We start from the raw sequence: 20,770 nt of genomic DNA, 5'->3' as shown, positions 1-20,770 counted from the left end.
ACCCTATGGAGGGGATCCTGAGGTGAGCCATGCATTACATGGTGGAAGCTTTTGAGGATCTAAAAGCCAAATCCTTGAGCTGCCCAGAAAAAGAGGAAGAACTGACTGAGCAGATTGGAAATAGAGAAGGAGAGACAGTGATAATGGAGATGGCAGCAGGGATCACGGGTGCAACAGAGACAGTAGAGGCTATACCAGCATCGTGGCAGCAAGCAAACCCCCAGAGAGCTCAGACCCCATGACTGCCCAGAGAGAAAACTCCCCATGAGGAACCAAAGCTGTTTCCATTTGTAGTCAAATTCGATGGGGATCCTCAGCAGTTGGACTTTTTCCTGGCTCATGTCAGGAAACCAGGTCATCTCCTTAGCCCTGGAAGGAACCACTGCCAGGTGAATGGTGACCCTATATAACTGCAATGCTCCTGAGCTTCTGAACATTAACCACTTCATGACCGCACTGAGACTCCATTTTGAAGACTGCCTGGAGAGCAGAAAACTAGGGATCACATAGAAACCATAAAACAGGGGCCAAGGAGTTTCAAGACTTCACTTGCTTCCTGAACTGGCCTGAAGAGATCCTGATAAGCTGTTTCCAGGATCTACAGGGCTAAACAACAGCTGTACAATGCCTGTGTGGCTCATGGAGCACCTGCTTGTCTCTATGAATGGTGTCTTTTGACTGAAGAGTTGGAAATTGACCAGGCTTGGAACAAGTACCATCCTGTGAAATCAGGGAGATGAAGCAAGCCTGAGAGAAGGGGAGAGACCGGCACAGCTTCCACACCCCAACCACATTCCACTGCCTGCTTCAACTGTGGCAAGGAAAGGCATCACATTGCGGAGTGCCACAGCAAAACCTCAGTTAGGAAGTCGGATTGCACTTCTGGAGAGAAGCCAAGTAAATCCACCCAGCGCTTGAAAGACACAGCCCTGAAGTCCACAGAGGTCATGGTGCTTTCCCAAGACCCAAAGGCAAGGGATAGAGCTCCAACCCCAATGGAGAACAAGTTGGGGAGTGATTATGATGACAATCCATTGGTAAGTGGGCTGATTGACCCCACAACCATGCCCATAAGAAAACTCAGGAACCCCATCACTTTTTGCCAGCTTAATGGGTCCATAGCAGGGGGCATCCTGGCATGTTTTGTCACCGAACCCCTGGGACTGACCATAGGAAGCCACTCAAAGACTTTAGTGTTCATCGTGGCTCCCAGCATGGAATGGTCCTTGGTTCTTGGGCTAACTTGGTTAAAGAAATGGAACCCCCTAATTGACTGGAGAGAGAGGTGACTAAGGTTCCCAAGGAAGAGAGTGCCTCTCCCAGGGTTGCCTGGAAATAGAATAGAGGGTCTGAAGCAGGAACTAGCCTCTGTGCTGAGCGAGCAAGAACTTCAGAGCATTCTGAAAGACTACTGAGATCTAGCCAAGGTTTTCAGTGAGAAGAGGTCAGATGAGCTTCCCCCTCACTGACCTATGGGCTATGCTATTGAGATCAACCCTGAGGCTAAGTTGCCAAAGCTGAAGCTGTATTCAATGACACTTAGGGATGAGCTCCACAGGTTCATCGACAAGAATTTAGCCCAGGAGTTCATCCAGCCTGCCAGACCTCGGGTAGCAGCCCCTATTCTATTCAGAGAGAAGAAGGATGGGTCTCTTTGACTCTGCATAGATTATAGGTGTTTAAACATGGTATCCATAGAAAGTACCCTGTCACTCATGAGGGACATGTTAGCCCACCTGGCAAAAGGAAAAATCTTTTCTAAGTTAGACCTGTGAGAAGCCTATTATTGCATCAGGATTAAGGAGGGGGATTAAGGGAAGACTGCTTTCAACTGCTTCCAGTTCAGGGTGCTCCTTTTTGGGCTACAGGGAGCCCCAGCAGTGTTCAAGCAACTGATCAATGAGGTTCTCCAGGAACACCTGTATAAGGGGGTCCTGGTGTATTTGGTGATATCCTGATTTACACCGAAACTAAAGCTGAGCATGTGAAATTAGTCAGGGAGGTCTTGAAGAATCTCCATACTGCTAAATTGTACACCAAGCTCTCAAAGTGTGAATTCCATAAGGATAGAATTGACTATCTGGGCTATGGTATTTCTCACGAGGGGGTGCAGATGGACCCAGAGAAGGTGCGGGCTGTCATGAAACGGACCCTTCCCTGCACTAGGAAGTAACTGCAGAGCTTTCTGGGGTTCACCATCTTTTACAGGTAATTTATCCCCTTGTTTGCTCAGATCATGCTCCCTATCACAAACTTACTGAAAACATAGGGAGGGAGTAAGCCAAAGCCCGACCAGCCACTAAAATGGATAGCTGAATGCCAAGCCACATTTCAGAAACTTAAGAGACTTTTTTCCACGGAACTGTTGCTGAAACACCCAGAACCGGAAAAGCCATTTGTAATTCAGGCATATGCTAGCGATGTGTCGGTGGAGGCAGTGTTACTGCAGAAAAACCAGCAGGGCCAGTTACAACCCTGTGCCTACACATCAAAAAAATTGTTGGAGACTGAACAATGGTGGGCTTGGGGAAAGGAAGCCTATGCACTGAGATGGGCCCTCTTAACTTGGAAGCATTTCCTAGAAGAGAGTAAAATCCCTTTCCAGCTCTGGACTGATCATAAGAATCTTGAAGCTTTGAAAAACCCCAGGAGGTTGTTTCTGAAATAGGCACGCTGGGCCCAGCACTTTCATCCTTTTAATTTCTCCATCCACTATCTGCCAGGGGGAAAAAACTTCCTGGGAGATGCTTTGTCATGAATGCCACAATATAACAGTGGGAAGGCAGAAGTGGTTAAATCTCTACTTTCCCCACAGCAATTGGCTGCCCCAGACACTATAAGGGCTCAGACTAAGAAACCCCCACTGTTAGATAATGTGGTGATTGGGCAATTCAAGAAGATGCTAGAGAAGGATGAGTGGTTCAGCGGCCATAAAAATCTCTGCTCAGTGCAAGATGGGTTGGCTTGGGTTGAAGGAAAGCTGTATGTGCCTGCAAGTCAGAGACTGAGAATCAAGCAGACCTGTCACAATTAAAAAATGGCAGGATACTTTGGGTTTGTAAAGACTTTTCACCTACTTAAGAGGCAATTTTGGTGGCCTTCCTTAAAGAAGGCTATTGAAAGTTATGTGGCTAGCTGCCCGTCTTGTGCTGCTGCTAAACATAGGCAAGGGAAAATGCCTGTTCTCCTGCAGCTGGTAGTGAGCCCTTCAGCATCCTGGAGAGAAATCTCCATGGATTTTATTGTGGAGCTACCTGAAAGTAAGGGAAACACTGTCATTTGAATTGTCACTGACTTGTTTTCTAAACAAACCCATTTTACCCTGTCTCAGAATATCCCAACCACAAAGACTTTGGCTAAGTTGTTTGTGCAGCATATTTATCACCTTCATGGTGCCTCAAAGTACATAATATCCAATAGGAGTGTTCAATTCACCTCTAAGTTCTGGAAAGCATTTCTGGACCTTTTAGGTTCGGATCAGGAACTGTCATCTAATCATCATCCTCAAATGAATGGGGGGTGTAGAATGAACAAACTCAGTTCTAGAACAATACCTCCATTGTTTTATTAATTATCAGCAGGCAATTGGACTGATCTGTTGCCGTTTGCTGAAGTGGATTACAACAATGCAGTCCAGTCCAGTACTGGGTTCACTCCTTTCCAAGTGGCAAATGGCCAGAGTTTCCTTCCTATGCATGAGTTGCCTGCCAATGAACCTGCCATTCTTTCCCTAAAAGAGTGGGTTCATCAATTGCAGAACATCTGGCCAGTAGTTAGAAAAGCTTTGGATGAGGCTAGGGAAGTTTATAAGACATAGGCTGACAAAAAAAGAATGAAGCCTAAGCCTTTCCATGTTGGAGATAGAGTTCATCTTTCCATTAGATTTTTACAGTCGTTGCAGCCATCAAAGAAACTGAGGCCAAAGTTTATTGGTCCGTTTTCTATTAAATGCATTATCAATCCTGTTACAGTGGAGCTGGAACTCCCTAAGACAGTGGTTCTCAACTTTTTTAATGCCGCGACACCAACCGGTCGTAAATCAAGGACTACCCAACCGGTTGTAAGTTGAGGACTACCCAACTGGTCATAAATCGAGGACTTTCCCTGCCCGGGAGTGCCGCGCATGCGTGGTGCTGCCCCCTGCGCCGGCCAAGGTGTATCTGGCAAGGGGCAGCGACGGTGTAGGGCGACCACTGGCTGGGCCACCAGCTAGTCCAGCCCAAGGGAGGTAAAGCACCCGCCAGGCCCCACATGCGCCAGCAACCCTCCCTGTGCCTGCTGGCCTCCCACCTCCCACCCCTGGCCCTCTTTTACTTACATTTTTAGTAGTTGCTCAGCAGGGAGGGGTGGAAGCTTCCAGACAGCTCGTCTTCGCTGCAGACAACTTGCAGCACTGTTTGCAGACTGGGGCTTTTGGCGGGCTCAGCAGGGCAGAGACAGCCTGGACAATTGCTATTAGCTTTTGAAAACCAATAGAATTAGACTCTATTCAAGACAGTCTATTCTATTGGCTTTCAAAAGCCAATAGAATAAAAAGGAGTAGCACAGCTAAGGAAAAGGGGAAAAAATGGTGGACTGCGTTGTTTGGCGACCCCCGTGAAATGGTCGTTTGACCCCAAATGGGGTCACGACCCACAGGTTGAGAACTGCTGCCCTAAGAGTTTGAGATAAATCCACCCAGTTTTCCATTGTAGCTTATGGAAACCTGAGGTCACCTCCAAACCATGACCTATTACCGTTCCGGTTCCTCAACCTATTATGGTTGAGGGTGAGCAACACTTTGAAATTAAAGATATTTTAGATTCTTGCAAATATCACGGGTCCACACAGTATTTAGTGGCCTGGAAAGACTTGCCTGCTTCACAGAATGAATGGGTTTATAAAAAAAAACATGTCAGGGCCCCTAGATTGCTCATAAGCTTCCATACATGCTATCAAGATAAACCTGATTAATGTGTTTATTTTTGTTTCCTTTCCCCCTTCCTGTTTTATTTTGCAGGTGGATTTGTCTTTCTATTGGGGGGGGGAATGTCAGAGCCCCTCAAATATACAGTATTTGCCTTTAATCCTTCCATTTCTTCCTTTCTTGGTTTTGCCTATGTATTTTCAGGCTTGCCGTACTGTTGGAGGAGGGTGCTTGCATGGGGATTATTATTTGCTTTGCTTTGCTCTGCTCTGTATGAGATGCCCTTCCTCTGGGCGAGAGGAATGTCACCTGAAAACATCTGCCTTATCTCCAGACAACAGAGCCTGGGACCGTTGGGAAACAAAACCAAGAGAGACCTTGAGAAAGGCACTAAATCTTCAGTTTCTCATAATATGGTGGCACCTGTGAATTGGCTGGATTTCAACCAGAGAGTTGGACACTGGGGGGAGGAGTTTTGAATTGCCTTTTTGATGTAATCCTTTACGTGCCAAATCTTTAGACCTTACTTTGCTCTCTTGCCATCACTAACTCTCAATAAAAAGTTCCTTTTGAGACAATCTCTGTTTCAAGAGTTCTGCTTTCTTGGGAGATCTAGTTGAGGCAGGTTTTATACAGAGTCTGAAGTCAATCTATATACTCCTAAAAGCTCGGATGGAGATTTTACAAAACCACATGAAATCCAGAAGGGAACAAGAGGTGTCCTTTATCCCCTTTATTATTTATTATAATGTTGGAACTGTTATAACAGAGCAAAAGGACTACAAATTAAAGTGCATAATTACAAATTATTGATTTGCAAAACCTGCTAGAGAACAATGAATATGTTATGAGAAAGATTAAAATGTTTGGAGAAATGGTGAGTTTCAGAATAAATAAATCAAGGACAACAATATTAAGAACATAAATGTGGAAGATCAAAAAAGTGGAATTTAAAACTGGTTTTAAAGTTGTGAAAAGGGTATAGTACTTGGGGGTGACTCTTACTGAGGAAAATTCTAAGCTTTATAAAAGAATTATGTTAAAATATGGAAGGAGATAAAATTCGATTTAAATAGTTGGCAAAAATTAGATTTCATTAATGGGAAGAATTTCAGTAATTAAAATGAATAAACTATCTAGAATGTTATTTTTATTTCAGACTATACCAATATTGATTAAAAGGTTCCATTTTCAAACAGTGGCAGAAAGATATATCTAAATTTATTTGGCAAAATAAAAAACCAAGAATTAAATATAAGTTCTACAAGATTCTAAAAATGGGTTTACCAGATCTTAGATTATATTATGATGCTTGTTGTCTGGTATGATTAAAAGATTAAAAGTTTTAAAAGAACTTTAACAAATTCAAGGCTGTTAGACCTCGAAGGTTTTGATTTGAGATTTGGGTGCCATGCCTATCTATAGTATGATAAAATAAAAATTAACCCTGGTTTTAGGATTCAGGCTATTAGGCAATCGATAGAGGAAGTATAAAAGAAGATTAACTGATAAAGTGCTACATAGAACAGAGATGATATCAAAATGTAAATGGATGGCATATCGAGACTTATTGATATTTGAAAAAGAGGGATTTAAGATAAAGACAAAAGAACAATTAATAAGTGAAGAATTTGCTTGTGATTGGTTTAATTAGTATAGAATTTTGAAATATTTAAATTTGATTTTAAAAAGTTTTGTTTTCACAGGAATTAAATCTGAACTGAAGGTCACTGGAAGTGACCACTTGATTTCTAAAATATAAAAAACCAAGATGAACCTAGAAGGTAATACATTAAAAAGAGTTATGGTAAAATGGGCAAAATAAGCTGGGTATAATGCTAGATAAATCAGATGAATGGACTAAAATTTACATTAAATTATAGTTCGAAAGAAAAACTTTATAAAATGTAGTATCATTGGTACTTGACCCCAGGTAGACTAGCAAAAATATATAAAAGGATTTCTAGTAAGTGCTGGAAATGCAGTCAAAATCCAGGTTCATTTTATCATATGTGATGGTTTTGCAAACATGTGAAAACATACTGGATAAACATAACAATGACAATGCAAAATACATTTAAGATACAAATATTAATGAAACCTGAAGTTTTTCTTTTAGGTATGATGGACAAGCCAACTGAAAAACAATTTGGGGTGCTATTCGTTCACATGGTAATGACTGCGGGGATTGTATTTGCCAAACACTGGGGGGGGGGGGAAGAGATGCTGACTGTTGAAGAATGGCTTTTGAAATTGACTAAATTAACAGAGATGGCAAAATTAACTTCTTGGAGTAGAGATAATGGACTAGACAGCTTTATAAGAGATTGGAAACCATTTCTGGACTTTCTATGTGCTAAATATAATAACAGATAGTTAACAGAGGGATTTGACGATTAGTGTAATGTTTAGCTCAACCTGTTCTTCTTTCAGGATAGGAGGAAAAGAACTTCATATCAAGTTTAACTTTATAAAACATGGAACAAAAACACAAAAAATCTAATTTAAATAGCAAAAAATCCCAGAGTGTCGTAAGCTGGAGAAACTAAAATCATAAGACAATTATATACGCATTGCTTAAGCTAAATGACTATGTCTACCTAAACTTGGTAAAAGGATTTCAAGAAAAAAAACATACCTTGAAAAAACCATGAGCGCTATTCCTCTGTCCCAACCAAAATGTAATGCCAACTGGTAAATTCATATACGGCTTTTCCACCACTCTCTCATATATTCTGTTTTTAAAAAAGAAAGTAGGAGTAAAATACTTTTTAGAAGAAGTCCTGTTCTTTCAATTCATACACGTTACTGATACAAATTGTAACTTTTAACTTACTTATTGCAGTCTACATGCAAAATCAAATGCGATGCACTGATTGCTAAGGACAACCTGTGCCACTTGTCATCTGCCAAAATGTAAGGAAATATTTCGGTGTGTGAGCGATGGTTTCCTGAACGATAGTGCAATCTAATTTCATTTCTCTGGCCGCTGCTTTCTAGTTCCAAGTATCTGCATCAGAAATGGACCAGAAAGTTATGAAGTAATTTAACAACAAAGAAATAGAAAACATGCTTCTTTGCATACATACTACAATAAAAATGAACAGCTATTCATAAAAAGCAAATACTGCATAGAGGTCACTCTTTCGAATACAGTAAAGTCCACATTCCAGACAGAGAGGGCCGCTGGTTTGAAAGAGGGGTCAAAGAGGCCATCTATGTCAAAATTGAATAGCCCTCTCTCAACAGTGGGGGAGGGATATGACATCAGCTATCTCCAGTCTACAACACAGTCCTTTCAACAGTTCCAAGAAGGCTCCATACCCATTGGCACTACTCAGGTGACCCTGACAACACAGATAAGCCTCCAAGGGCTTCAATGACTCGCTAAAAGAATACAAATGACCAGCTGTCTGCAAGGAATATAAATCCTGCCATTCCCCGCCATCCAGTCAGAGTTGATGAAGCTTCTTGGATGAGAAGGGAAATGTCTTTAAAGAAAAACAAGAAAGTCCAGTTGCTTCATGAAAAAAGTATCTTTGGGACTGCATAGTTAGATTTTCTCCTAAATTGGTTTCAGTATGGCAAAGAATAACTCAAATTTGAAATTATATCAAAAATTAAACATATAACTGTCATAAATGTCGGTATAAATGCATGTTTCCATGAAATAAGCAGTCTTATGTTCTGTCATTTTCTTTCTTTTTTTCTTTCCTTCTGTAGTTCTTACACAAGGAAATATTTTGGGTTTACTGATTTAAAAAATAAATAAATGAATGAACATATAAAAAAATCAATGGTACATAATTTAATATAATAATTTCTTCCATCTCAAAATTTGAAAAGGATAAAATAATTGTTTACAAAAGAGAAAAGGAGAAAACTCAATAATTTTATTTTCTTTCCTAATCAATTTGTAAAGCCATTGACTGAAGCAAATAAAATTGAGTTATTCATAGGAATAGAGATATGTTATTGCAAAATTTTAGCATTAATTAAATCTAACATTCACTTCTTCTATCCATATAAAATGTAGAATAGTGGTTGTATTCATATAATCTAGTACTAAGCCATCTACAGAAGCCTGATATAAAATACTATATGTTATAAATACATATATTTATTTATTTATCCATCAAAATTAGAAACTGCCTATGTAATTCTCTGTGACCCTGGCAGTATACCATAAAAACATAAAAGCCATATAAAAATACTGTTGCTCCACAAAATATATATTTCTATAGCTACTTCTGTAGATAAAGACCCAGAAGCCTGTTTTATTGAGTTTCTAAGCTTACTCTTAGTTATGCACATTTGACTGTATTCTATTTAAAAATATTCTAAACAATATGTCATTATTAAGCTTCTGATGTAAAAGAATGTGGCTGATAAAAATTAATGCATATTATAGATTAGATTAGAAAACTATAAAAGTATACATTTTTGCTATTTTTGATGAATTGGCATATAAAGGAATAAGACAATATTAGACAGTATTAATGCTGTTTATGTCAACGCTGCTAACATCGGATGTTCTTACTGTGACAATATACGAAGATGTAGACATTTTCTATTTAACCTATTTATTACTTTTAGAGTTAGAATTAGATGGTGCTGGAGGGGAGGGGAGAAGAATGTGCAGGTGGATTAGTTAGCCATAACAATATCTCAGTAGAGTATTCTTCAGGTTGTATGTAATAAGAGGAGATAAGAAATGGTGGGTTATGCAACTGGAGGGAAAGTTTGCACTTCAAACTAATTGGAGAATGTGATTAATGACTGTTAAATGAAGGAGTGAATTCAGATTTTGGCTTCGCCTATGTACGTGCCGGAAGCTATGTTTTTCTCATTAAAGATTCTTTAAGGTAAACAATGCCTCAAAGTTCTTTGAAGAGTTTCTTCCTTCGGAACCATGACAGTTTACTTAAAAGAAAGTAAAGGATGGAGAGAATTATCAGCACTGTAAAATAATGTCAACTGATTTATTAATAGCAGCTTTTCCAAACTGAATACCTAGAGATGTTGAATATCAAGTGTATTAAATCTTTAGCCTATGTATTTAATAATCGCATAAGCTGGTATATGTAGCAGAGAAATGTCAGTATTGCCAATAAGACTAGTGTCATAAGAAAGTTATCAGTCACAATGTTGAAGCAAAAGCAACAAATGATATTGATTACATTTAGGATAACGTTTCATAAAATATTATCTATTTTATCGTGTGCATGTGAAGGGTTCTTCTAAGATAACTAATAGATATATAGAGAATCATTTGGAACTAGAGTAATAAGGAAAAATAAATATAGAACAATTAAGCATCAAAGTGTCTTCCTAGCCATTTACAACACATAAGTTCAAAACATAGATTGTTAGGCTATGCTCCTGTTTTTATTTATTTATTTATTTATTAATGCAATTTATATGGCCATCCATCTCATGGGAAATGATTCTGATGATGCACAAAAATCCAATAAAATAATACAATAATTTCCTAAAAAACATTATGTAATAATTATTTAAAAAGCATTAGAAAGTATAAAAGAGGAACTAAAAGAAAAAGAAAATAGTAGATGGAGAGATGTTAATGGAGCCCCATATGAGTTCATCCATCCCTGGGTTCCCCAGCCCTGCTGGCATGACCAGGTCTTCAGAGACATTTGAAAGGTCAAGAGTAATGAGAGAAGAATACAATGCAGATGATACAGCAGAAAAAGCTCATTTGCACCTAACAACATTACAACTTTGCTTTGCAGCACTTTTTCCATTTTTCCCAAGGGATGACTTCAACTCATTTTTAATCCATGAGGCATATGTCACTGTTAGCTGAATTATATCAAAATAATATTCCAACAACAGCTAGTGGTAAAATCTCAATAAGCCCTCATTTCCTGCAATGGAATTGGCAATGGGAGGCAAATATGTCAACATCTGTTAAATTGTACATCTTTATCTTGTTTTAAAGTTTACATGCAGGCAGTAAATATCACGATATGCACTGAATGCTAGCAATAATTAATATAAATATTGCATTTATTTATCATTTTAGTCATATCTGTTCTATTTATTTGTAAGATTCCAATAAAATCAGAGTGCACATCACCTGCACATGGTTCTGATAGATCAGACCAATTAAAATAGAACTCCAAGGCTTGAGTTTTCCTCTAAGAACATGTTTATTGGTTACAAAGTATTGGCACGATCAAAAGTGAAACCAAGACTAAAGTTCCCTCCAAAAGCAACAATATTACAAAGTTAAAATTCCCAAATCTATGCAATCAACTATGTTTCCCAATAGAATAGTTTGATGGGTTTTCTGACATTAAGCTCAAACCCCCCCCCCACAACTGAGGGAACAGAAATGACCTTGGTTCCCATGGGACAAAGAATTGTTTAGGTTAGCATAGAACTTCCCATACCTCCTTCCTCCAATTTTGTGGCAACCGAAAATGAACAAGATGCCTTCAGTCGGGTTCATTGCAAGTTTGACACTATTATTATAGATTCAGTAAATTTCATTAACTAGTTATTAATACTTCTCAAATAACTATTCCTTTTCCTAAGTTTAATAGACAGATTAAGAACAAAAATAATTGGCAATACTTTCCGGAAAGAAGTCTCAATAATTACTGTATATTGGCTATTATGCTATGATCTATAGTACATCTATCCCTGAAAGATTCACAAAATCAGGAATATCTCATGCAGAAATTACGGGACCACATTCTAAATGATTCCTCGTGGCTTTTTTCTTCATGAATAATAATTGAGTCCTATCTCCCTATAATAGACATTATATGTTTTATTTCACTCCACAATAATGTCTGAAAGTTGTAAAAGACTAACTAAATATGGCACTTGAATATGACTTTAAACACAGAAAGTTTTGTGCTAGCCAATTCTAGAGAGTAAAACTGTTATTTATTCTATAAGTAGCTTTCTAAGGCCTAAACAATTTTTCTAAAAAAAAATCCTGTTGGCCTCAGATATCCAAAAAGCAGTTTAATAAGTATATTATTAAATGTTCATTTTAAAACTAGCATCTGGACAATCATACTCCAAACAAAATTCATTGGTAAATGTTTTACAGCCTATGCAGGAAAAAAAACACATCCCTTTAATGAAGAAAGGGACAGAGGAAAGGAGGGGAAAAAAGATTACAATGGCTTATATTACTGATTAGACAACCAACAAAAAAAATGTTTCAGCAGCTTATCACATGCAATTTATAGCCCAAAACTACATTAGATTCTATATCTTTAAGGATCAGGTTGATAGTTCTTTGCTAGAGACATATATTGACTGTTTCATCTGCTATAGCAGATACACAAGAACTTTGGTAACAACTGTTTTACCTGTGATAAGATTTGCCTTACCATATGATAAAGAAATCTTTCTCAAATGCCCTCAGGTCATCTTCTTTAGTTTTCTGTTTTTACTGTAGGTAGACTTCTACAAATTGGGGGAATGTTCACTCTTTCAAAATTAAAAGCTGTGTTTTAACTACTCTCACAGTCCTCAATAAATGTATTAGAAATAAATCTAATCTGCTTCAATAAAATTTGCCTCTGATATGCATAGGATCACCATCCAAGTTAGTGTCTGTCATCTTTTAGATTTATTTTAGGCTTGTTCTAAGTTGGGAAAATTAAACTTCTTGGAGTTGAGCTCAGCTAGGTGCTATTATAGCCAAGCATTCTTTTTGCTTTTGTTTTATTCCAAAAGTATTTTTTCAATGCTTAATCCTGCTTCTTTTTTCCAATGGTCTCCCTTGTTAACTATAAAGTAGGTTTGATCCTAATTTTTTTATAAGTCAGTTTAAATATACCATGAATAAATAAATGTCAAGAAATGTATATGTTTATGCATACCTGTGATCTAAATGATGAACAGAAAAAATAACACCTGAATTTAAAAGTGTTTGTTTGAGAGATACCAACATGGTAAATTCATGTTTATTTCTCAGTTTCTGAAAAAAAAGTTCAGCTTTCTCTGGAGATGCTTTTATATTTCTTGCAGTTCCTGAAATAAAGCAAAACAAAAACAAAAACAAATTATTCTAATTCAAAAGCAAATTAGGCACAGCAACATCTTTAGAGTTCATTATAATGAAAAAATAATTGATTAGTCAAATGCAAAAAAAACTTTCAGACCTATTTCATTATGTATTTTAGTATAGAATTAAAGTCAAGTATTCATCATCGCTGAAATGCTATTTTTTAAAATTGTTTAAAACATTTAAAGGTTTTTTTTACATATAAACATGTTGTTTTCAATGGATTCCATTTATTAGAACCATGTCTTCCTAGAAATTTTTACCAAATTTTCATCAAGAAGAGAAATTTAAATTCAGTTTAGGATCTTTAAACTGTTCATTTTTGTAACAATATTGTATTAATTTTGAAATTACATTTAATTTCCTTAGTATTCCTTATTTTGTTACATAATATCAGTATTAATAAATTATGGAGCAATTTAAATGTAATCACTTCAGTGTTCATTGTTTTACCAATCATAAATTAAAATTATAAAGTATTACACATTTGTATTCTGTAAAGTGTACACCAAAGTCTGAAAATATAAACAGTTTGTTTACCAAAGTTGGCAAAGAACAAAGGAAAAATACTCAGGAAAACATGTATCTTACCCAAAGGCTAAAACACACTGCAGCTCTTTACAAAACACTGTGGCATTTACTCTTTGCAAGAAACAGACAATAAAATTCACAATTCTAGGAGACTTCTGGTTTTGCGCTGTAGCACCCAGTTGTGGGGTCACAGATGTCCACACTCCACAGCTAGTTTTGCCATGCCAGGGAACCCTAAATGGGTCTAGGTTGCCCTGGAGAGGTAGTGAAGAAAAGAAGGGTGCCCCAATGATTCTGGAATGATGGTGGTCATTTCACTTGATTTGGGGAAAGCCTTCTAACCTGACAGGAGAAAGGCTGGTCACACTTTGTTGACTAGCCCAAGCTACTTGCAGCCGAAGTCCAAAGGCACTAACCAGTACAACGTGACCAGCGGGCTTGAAACTGGGTGAGAAATTTGATCTTCTCTCTCTTATTTTATATCTGATTTCCTGGAAAAGTTCCCCAAGAAGCAAAAACCCTTCCAAAGTGAGAAGGGGGGATTACCTCACCCTTCTATAGATGGAAACGGTAAACTAAAACCTTATGGGGAATAAAAATATAAAATACCACAGTTTGGATAAATTTGAAAGCTAAGAAAATTGTTAAAACTCTATACCTGAAAAAGTATTGATGAAATTATCTATCTATCTATCTATCTATCTATCTATCTATCTATCTATCTATCTTTGGTTATTCAGGTTTTCTCCCGCGTAAAATTGGAAGTGTCTTGGCGATGTTTCAACAAAGTCCCATTTGTCATCTTCAGGCTGGTGTTTTCAGCTTCGTGCTTCGAGGAGCAATGTGTGGTCTTAGCTGTTTCTTCCTTTTAACTGCCAGTGGGGGTATGAACTGATTGGGTGGGAGCTTGGCTGTGTTCTGATTGGGTGGAGGTGTGTTCTGATTGGTTAGGGGCTTGGCTGTGCTCTGATTGACTGGGGGAGTGTTCTGTTTGGGTGGGGGCTTTGTTGTGCTCAGGTTAGTCTGAGTTGCAGGGGGGTTTAAGATGCTGGGCTGCCTTGCTATTTTTTGGCTTCACGTTCGTGGTCATGCCTCATCTTCATGGTGGGTGTCAGTTTGCTTCATGTATGGATTGGAGGGGTTTAAAGTGGCTAATGATGCAGCTGTGGTCTGGCTTCTGGTTTGTGATCGTGCTTCATTATCGGTGTGGCTTTGGGTTTGCTTTTTGCGTGGATGTGTGGTGGTGACATCCTGTGTGGTTTTTGGAAGTGTGGGTCTGGTGTCATTTTTTGCGATAGGGAGTCGTTTGTCAATAAGGGCGGGTTTCCAAATGGCTGGTAGGCGGGAGGTATCATCTCATTTGTTCATGCTGTTGGACCAGGGAAGATATTGGTTCCTCTTTTTTGACTGAGTTCTTATGTTCTTCAATGCGTGCACTTATTCTTCTGTTGGTTTGTCCGATGTATGTGTTGGGACAAGCAGTGCATGGGATTTCATATACTCCTTGATTTTCTAACTCAATTTTATCTTTGTGGTTTCTTAGGATGGTGGATATTTTTCTGTTTGTGCAGAATGCTGTTTTGATGTTGTGTTTATGGAGGATCTTACTGATTCTGTCTGTAGTGCCTTTTATGTATGGGAGGAGGGCTTTGCCGTTTTCTTGTTCTCTGTCTTGGATTTTAGTGGGGGTTTCTTTTTGGATTAGGTTTGTAATCTTATTTCTTTGGAATCCATTGGATGTTAGTACATTGGTGAGAGTGTGTAGTTTGGTTTTTAGGTGTTGTTCGTCAGCTAAATGTTTTGTTCTGGAGATGAGTGTCTTGGCTACAGAGTTGATCTCTGCTGGGTGGTGGTGTGAGAGAGCATGCAGATAGTGGTTAGTGTGTGTTTTCTTCTGGTAGATGGTGTGTCCTAGTGACCCATTGGAATTCTTGTAGACTAAGACATCCAGGAAGGGAAGTTGGTTATTAGCTTCTGTTTACATGGTGAACTGTATTTTGGGGTGTAGGCTGTTGAGGTGTGTGAGGAAGTTGTCCAGTTTTTCTTTCACATGTGGCCAGAATATGAAGGTGTCGTCTACGTATCTGAGCCAGAGTTTGGGTTTGTGTTCAGATTTTTCTAGAGCTTGGGTTTCAAAGGTAATGATACCTCCTGCCTACCAGCCATTTGGAAAGCCGCCCTTATTGACAAACGACTCCCTAACACAAAAAATGACATGAGACCCACACTTCCAAAAACCACACAAATGTCACCACCAGACATCCAAGCAAAAAGCAAACCCAAAGCCACACCGATAATGAAGCATGACCACAGACCAGAAGCCAGACCGCAGCTGCATCATTAGCCACTTTAAACCCCTCCAATCCATACATGAAGCAAACTGACACCCACTATGAAGATGAGGCATGACCACGAACGTGAAGCCAAAAAATAGCAAGGCAGACTACCATCTTAAATCCCCCTGCAACTCAGACTAACCTGAGCACAACAAAGCCCCCACCCAAACAGAACACTCCCCCAGCCAATCAGAGCACAGCCAACCCCCCAGCCAATCAGAGCACAGCCAAGCCCCTAACCAATCAGAACATACCTCCACCCAATCAGAACATAGCCAAGCTCCCACCCAATCAATTCATACCCCCACTGGCAGTTAAAAGGAAGAAACAGCTAAGACCACACATTGCTCCTCGAAGCACGAAGCTGAAAACACCAGACTGAAGATGACGAATGGGACTTCGTCGAAACGTCATCAAGACACTTCCAATTTTACATGGGAGAAAACCCGAATAACCAAAGACCTACATACAAACACCCGCGAAAACCTCAGAAATATATATATTTTTGTTTATATATATATATATATATATATATATATATATATATATATATATATGAACAAAAATAACTTTTTTGTTCTAAAAAATTGAAAAACTATAGCAACACTGACACAGAATTTGGCAAGATGCCTAGAAATAGCAACAAACTGCTGACCTTCTGGAATTATAAACACACTGAGCTGCACTTTTAAATCTAAGAACTGCTTGCAGAGTTAGAAAAATCTTGATCTCTGGCTAATCTTCTAAAGGAGAAATTACTGGAAAACTTTTAGATGGTCAAATACTTGGACTGAATCCCAACTGGTTGATAATTACAAGATTCCTGAAAAGAAGAACTGTCAAAATTATTGTTTTCAGTGGTGCCTTGACAATTGAAAACATATTGGATTATAAAACCATTATATAAAGATAAGAACTTCATAAGATTTCGCTGTTTGGATTTTAAGATGGATTGGCTTGATAAAGCTAATTAAAAAGATTATGACACTGATAAAAAACTACTTAGAGGAGAGAGATAAAACGGATATTATATACCTATCTAAAAGTGATAGAAAACCATACCCAATACCTTCTCCTGAAGACCCCAGTTTGGAGCTTCAAAGATCTGCAGGAACAATGACTGAAGACAAAACAAATACATTCCAGGAGAAAATATACACAATGCTGTGACAGATTCAAACAATAATTGTTTCAAACCATGATGTGATTAGAAATAAGTTTGACAATATAAATGAACATATCTCTAACAAACCTAGAACTAAATGACACTCAAAAAATGACAACAAAGAATGAACAAACAAATCAGACAACAGAATATAAATTAAATGAAAGTGACTTAAATAGAAAAGCTACAAATGAATACAAACTTAATACAAACAAAAAAATCTGCAAAACCTTACTATAATAAAGACAAAAAAGATGCTTTATCCTCCAGGACTTCAAAACAAATTTGAGAATAAAAAAGAACTAATAAAATTGATTAAAGAACTGTCAGAAGCATCACTAGATAAAATATTTTTGAAAACAGATGAAACTCTGATTAAGAAACTTTATAAATTCCTGCTAAACTGGAAGATGGAAGAAGAACAAGTGAAAGAAACAATGATAGTGTGGGCAAAGAATTTTGGTTATTCTATAGATTTAGAAGATTGGCAAAAACTATGGGACCGAAATATTAAATTTACTAAAGCAGCTGCATATAAGGAAAACTTATATAAAATGTTTTATAGATGGCACATGACACCAGTTAGATTAGAGAAAATGTTTAAAAATGTATCAAATATGTTTGGAAATGCAAACAACAACCAGGCACTTATTACCATCTCTGGTGGATATGTCCTAATGTTAAAAAAAAATTGGTTTAAGATCCATATGTGGCTAGAAGAGATGATTAAAATACAGATAGAATTTAAACCAGAACTCTGTTAGGAATATTAGGTTTGAATTATGGAAAAGAGAACGAGTATTTAATATTGCATGTGCTGACAGTCGCAAGAATAATATTTGCCCAATTTTGGAAAAATAAAAATTTACCAGCTGACCAGGCTATAATAACAAAAATACTCGAATGTGCAGAAATGGATAGACTGACTTTAGAAATGAAAGAGAAAGAAAACACAGTTTACTTTAAAATATGGGGAAAATTTTATTATTGGTTAGAAACACGCTAGAGTGAGAAAAGGTTATGAAATTTAAAGAGATAATTGATAATTTGTATTTATATTCCATGATTATTTTTATGAACTTGTTCTTATTTCTTCTTCTTCTTCTTCCTCTTTGTATATTTGTGATCTTAAATAATATGGTAAACTGCAATTAATATGTAGTATATTATTATTTTAAAGTGATTATAATTAATTAATATTAAGCATTATTAAGTAGTGAAATGAATGAGACTTGCTGAAGCAATGTTATTTTGTGGGATTAATCCCACTTTTGTGTTATCCCTTTTCCCTGGTCTAACCTTTTTGTATGTTTCCCATTGTCTTACCTTTTTTGACCCTATTCCCTTATTACCTTTATAAAACTCAATAAAAATATTTATTAAAAAAAAAAGAACTGTCAGAAGAATCATTAAAACGTGGGAGACAAAAAACAGATACTTTACTTAATTTGTCTTTTTTGTCCCCAACAAGACTTACAAAAATACAACCCGGCAAGCCAAACTTACTGATTTGGAAAGCCATCTGGCAAAAGAAGAAGATTAAAGTTGGAGTCAAGAGACGTGATTCAACCTATCAGATGGAATATTATATGACTAAACAACTTGGTATATACTGAAAATATTAAGAATTATATTTGTTTAATGTAGACAAAAGAAGAATATTACAGGAAGAAGAGAGGATCAAGAAATATATTACCAACATATTGATTAATTGTAGAAATTAATTATTGTTGATTGTTTTAAATATATGAACCTAGACAACACACTGTCCACGAAGTACTAAAGATTATTATTGTAAAAAAGCAATAAAATATATTTTTTAAAAAAATAAAATAAAATTCCCAATTCTAAGTGTAATATGCTTAGTGATAAAAACTAGGATGTAGAAATATATTTTTTCACCATTGCAAAGTAATTTTAAAAAGAAGTTTGAATAATTCTGGTTATTACTCTAAGCACACAGGGAAATCCCCTACTGCCTATGTATCCTTTTTATGTAACAGAGCTTCAAAGAGACTTTAAATTATCTTTTTTTCTCTATTAAAAAATTAAAACAGCTATAATGACACATGAGACAATCCATGTTTAAGTAACAGCTTGCAAGTTATTTTAGTTCTCCAGGACTAGCAGCATCTCTAGGGGAGGATCAAAACAGGAAAAGTGATAACTATGGCATTGCAATGGAAATCCTGTCACTTTGTGGTTACATATGAGATTCAATTGTTGCATCTTCCATCTTGCCTGTTTTGGTAATGCATGCAGATATGCACACACACATATATGTATGTGCATGCATATGCACGCGCGTGCGCGCGCGCACACACACACACACACACACACACACTTTATTGTCCAGAGATGTTTGGCTAAACCAGTGGTTCTCAACCTTCCTAATGCCGCGACCCTTTAATACAGTTCCTCATGTTGTGGTGACCCCCAACCCCCCCATCCAGCTGGCTGGGGGGTATCAAAAACTTGACCAAAAAAAAAGGAAAAATTGGAAAGTATAGGTAGTCCTCGACTTACAACAATTCACTTAGTGACTGTTTGAAGTTACAACAGCACTGAAAAAGCGAATTATGATCATTTTTCACATTTATGATTGTTGCAACATCCCCAGGGTCATGTGATTTACATTCGGATGCTTGACAACTGATTCATACTTATGACGTTCACAGTGTCCCAGGGTCACGTGAACAATGGCCAGGGGGCGTGGCCAGCTGATCACTCAGGTTGTGGGGGGGGGGAATCTGTGGGTCTCTGGGATGGGACTGGGGTGGGTGCCTGCCTTCCTTCCCTCCCTTCTCTCCCCTTGTCCCTTCCTTCCTTCTTTTCTTCCTTTCCTTCACCTCCTTCTTAGTCTCTTCCTCCTTCCCTCCCTCTCTCCCATTGTCCCTTCTTTCCTTCCTTTCCTTCACCTTAGTCTCTTCCTCCTTCCCTCCCTTTCCCATTGTCCCTTCCTTCTTTCCTTCCTTTCGTTCACCTCCTTCTTAGTCTCTTCCTCCTTCCCTCCCTCTCTCCCATTGTCCCTTCCTTCCTTCCTTCTTTCCTTCCTTCTTTCCTTCCTTTCCTTCACCTCCTTCTTAGTCTCTTCCTCCTTCCCTTCCTCTTTCCCATTGTCCCTTCCTTCTTTCCTTCCTTTCCTTCCCCTCCCTCTTAGTTCCTTCCTTCCTTCCCTCCTTCCTTCCCTCTTTGTCCCTTCCTTCCTCCCCTCCCTTCCATTGTTCCTTCCTTCCTTCCCTTTCTCATTGTCCCTTACTTCTCTCCCTCTTCGTCCCTTCCTTCCTCCCCCCCTCCGTGCCCAGGAAGGGACAAGGGGAGGGGTACAGGCTGCCAGAGGCAGAGGAGAGCTCCGCCCAGCTCACTTGCTCAGCTTCGCCAGAAAACAAGCCGCTTGCTAAGTTAGCAGAAGCCCCAGGATCAGTGCCGGGCTACAGCTGATTCGTGCTTCTGCTAAATTAGCAAGCAGTATGTTTTCTAGCAAAGCTCGAGCAAGTTTGCTGGGCAGGAGCCAAGGACAGCTGCTACAGCTGACCTGCTTCTTGGCTGCTCTGCAAAAGCACGGATCAGCTGTAGAGGTTCACTCCGATCCTGGACAAGAGGGAAGGAAGGAAGGACGGAAGGGACAAGGGGAAAGAGGGAGGGAAGGAGGGACAAAGAGGGAGGTGAAGGAAAGGAAGGAAGGAAGGAAGAAAGGAAGGAAGGAAGGAAGGAAGGAAGGAAGGAAGGAAGGAAGGAAGGAAGGAAGGAAGGAAGGAAGGGACAAGGGGAGAGAGGAA

The 20,770-nt window shown here is 38.2% G+C and overlaps 1 protein-coding gene across 8 annotated transcripts in view; it reads right to left on the bottom strand.

Annotated features, from left to right (window-relative positions):
* The window catches only part of LOC120308080 (protein NEL-like), a 374,605-nt gene that overhangs the window by 294,289 nt on the left and 59,546 nt on the right, over positions 1–20,770 (bottom strand). For all 8 annotated transcript variants that reach the window (XR_005556738.1, XM_039343560.1, XM_039343562.1 and 5 more), the window contains exons 3-5: positions 12,775–12,925; positions 7,743–7,916; positions 7,545–7,641 (exon numbers count right to left, since the gene is read on the bottom strand). Coding sequence is in view for 7 of the 8 variants with exons in the window: in XM_039343560.1 (XP_039199494.1) it covers positions 7,545–7,641; positions 7,743–7,916; positions 12,775–12,925 (422 nt within the window). In the remaining variant the exon portion in view is untranslated. The remainder of the gene's footprint in view (positions 1–7,544; positions 7,642–7,742; positions 7,917–12,774; positions 12,926–20,770) is intronic.

Source organism: Crotalus tigris, unplaced genomic scaffold (assembly GCF_016545835.1).
Source record: "Crotalus tigris isolate CLP2741 ecotype Arizona unplaced genomic scaffold, ASM1654583v1 scf7180000017864.473447, whole genome shotgun sequence".
NCBI classification, from domain to species: domain Eukaryota; kingdom Metazoa; phylum Chordata; class Lepidosauria; order Squamata; family Viperidae; genus Crotalus; species Crotalus tigris.
This window is presented reverse-complemented; position numbering and strand designations above follow the sequence as displayed.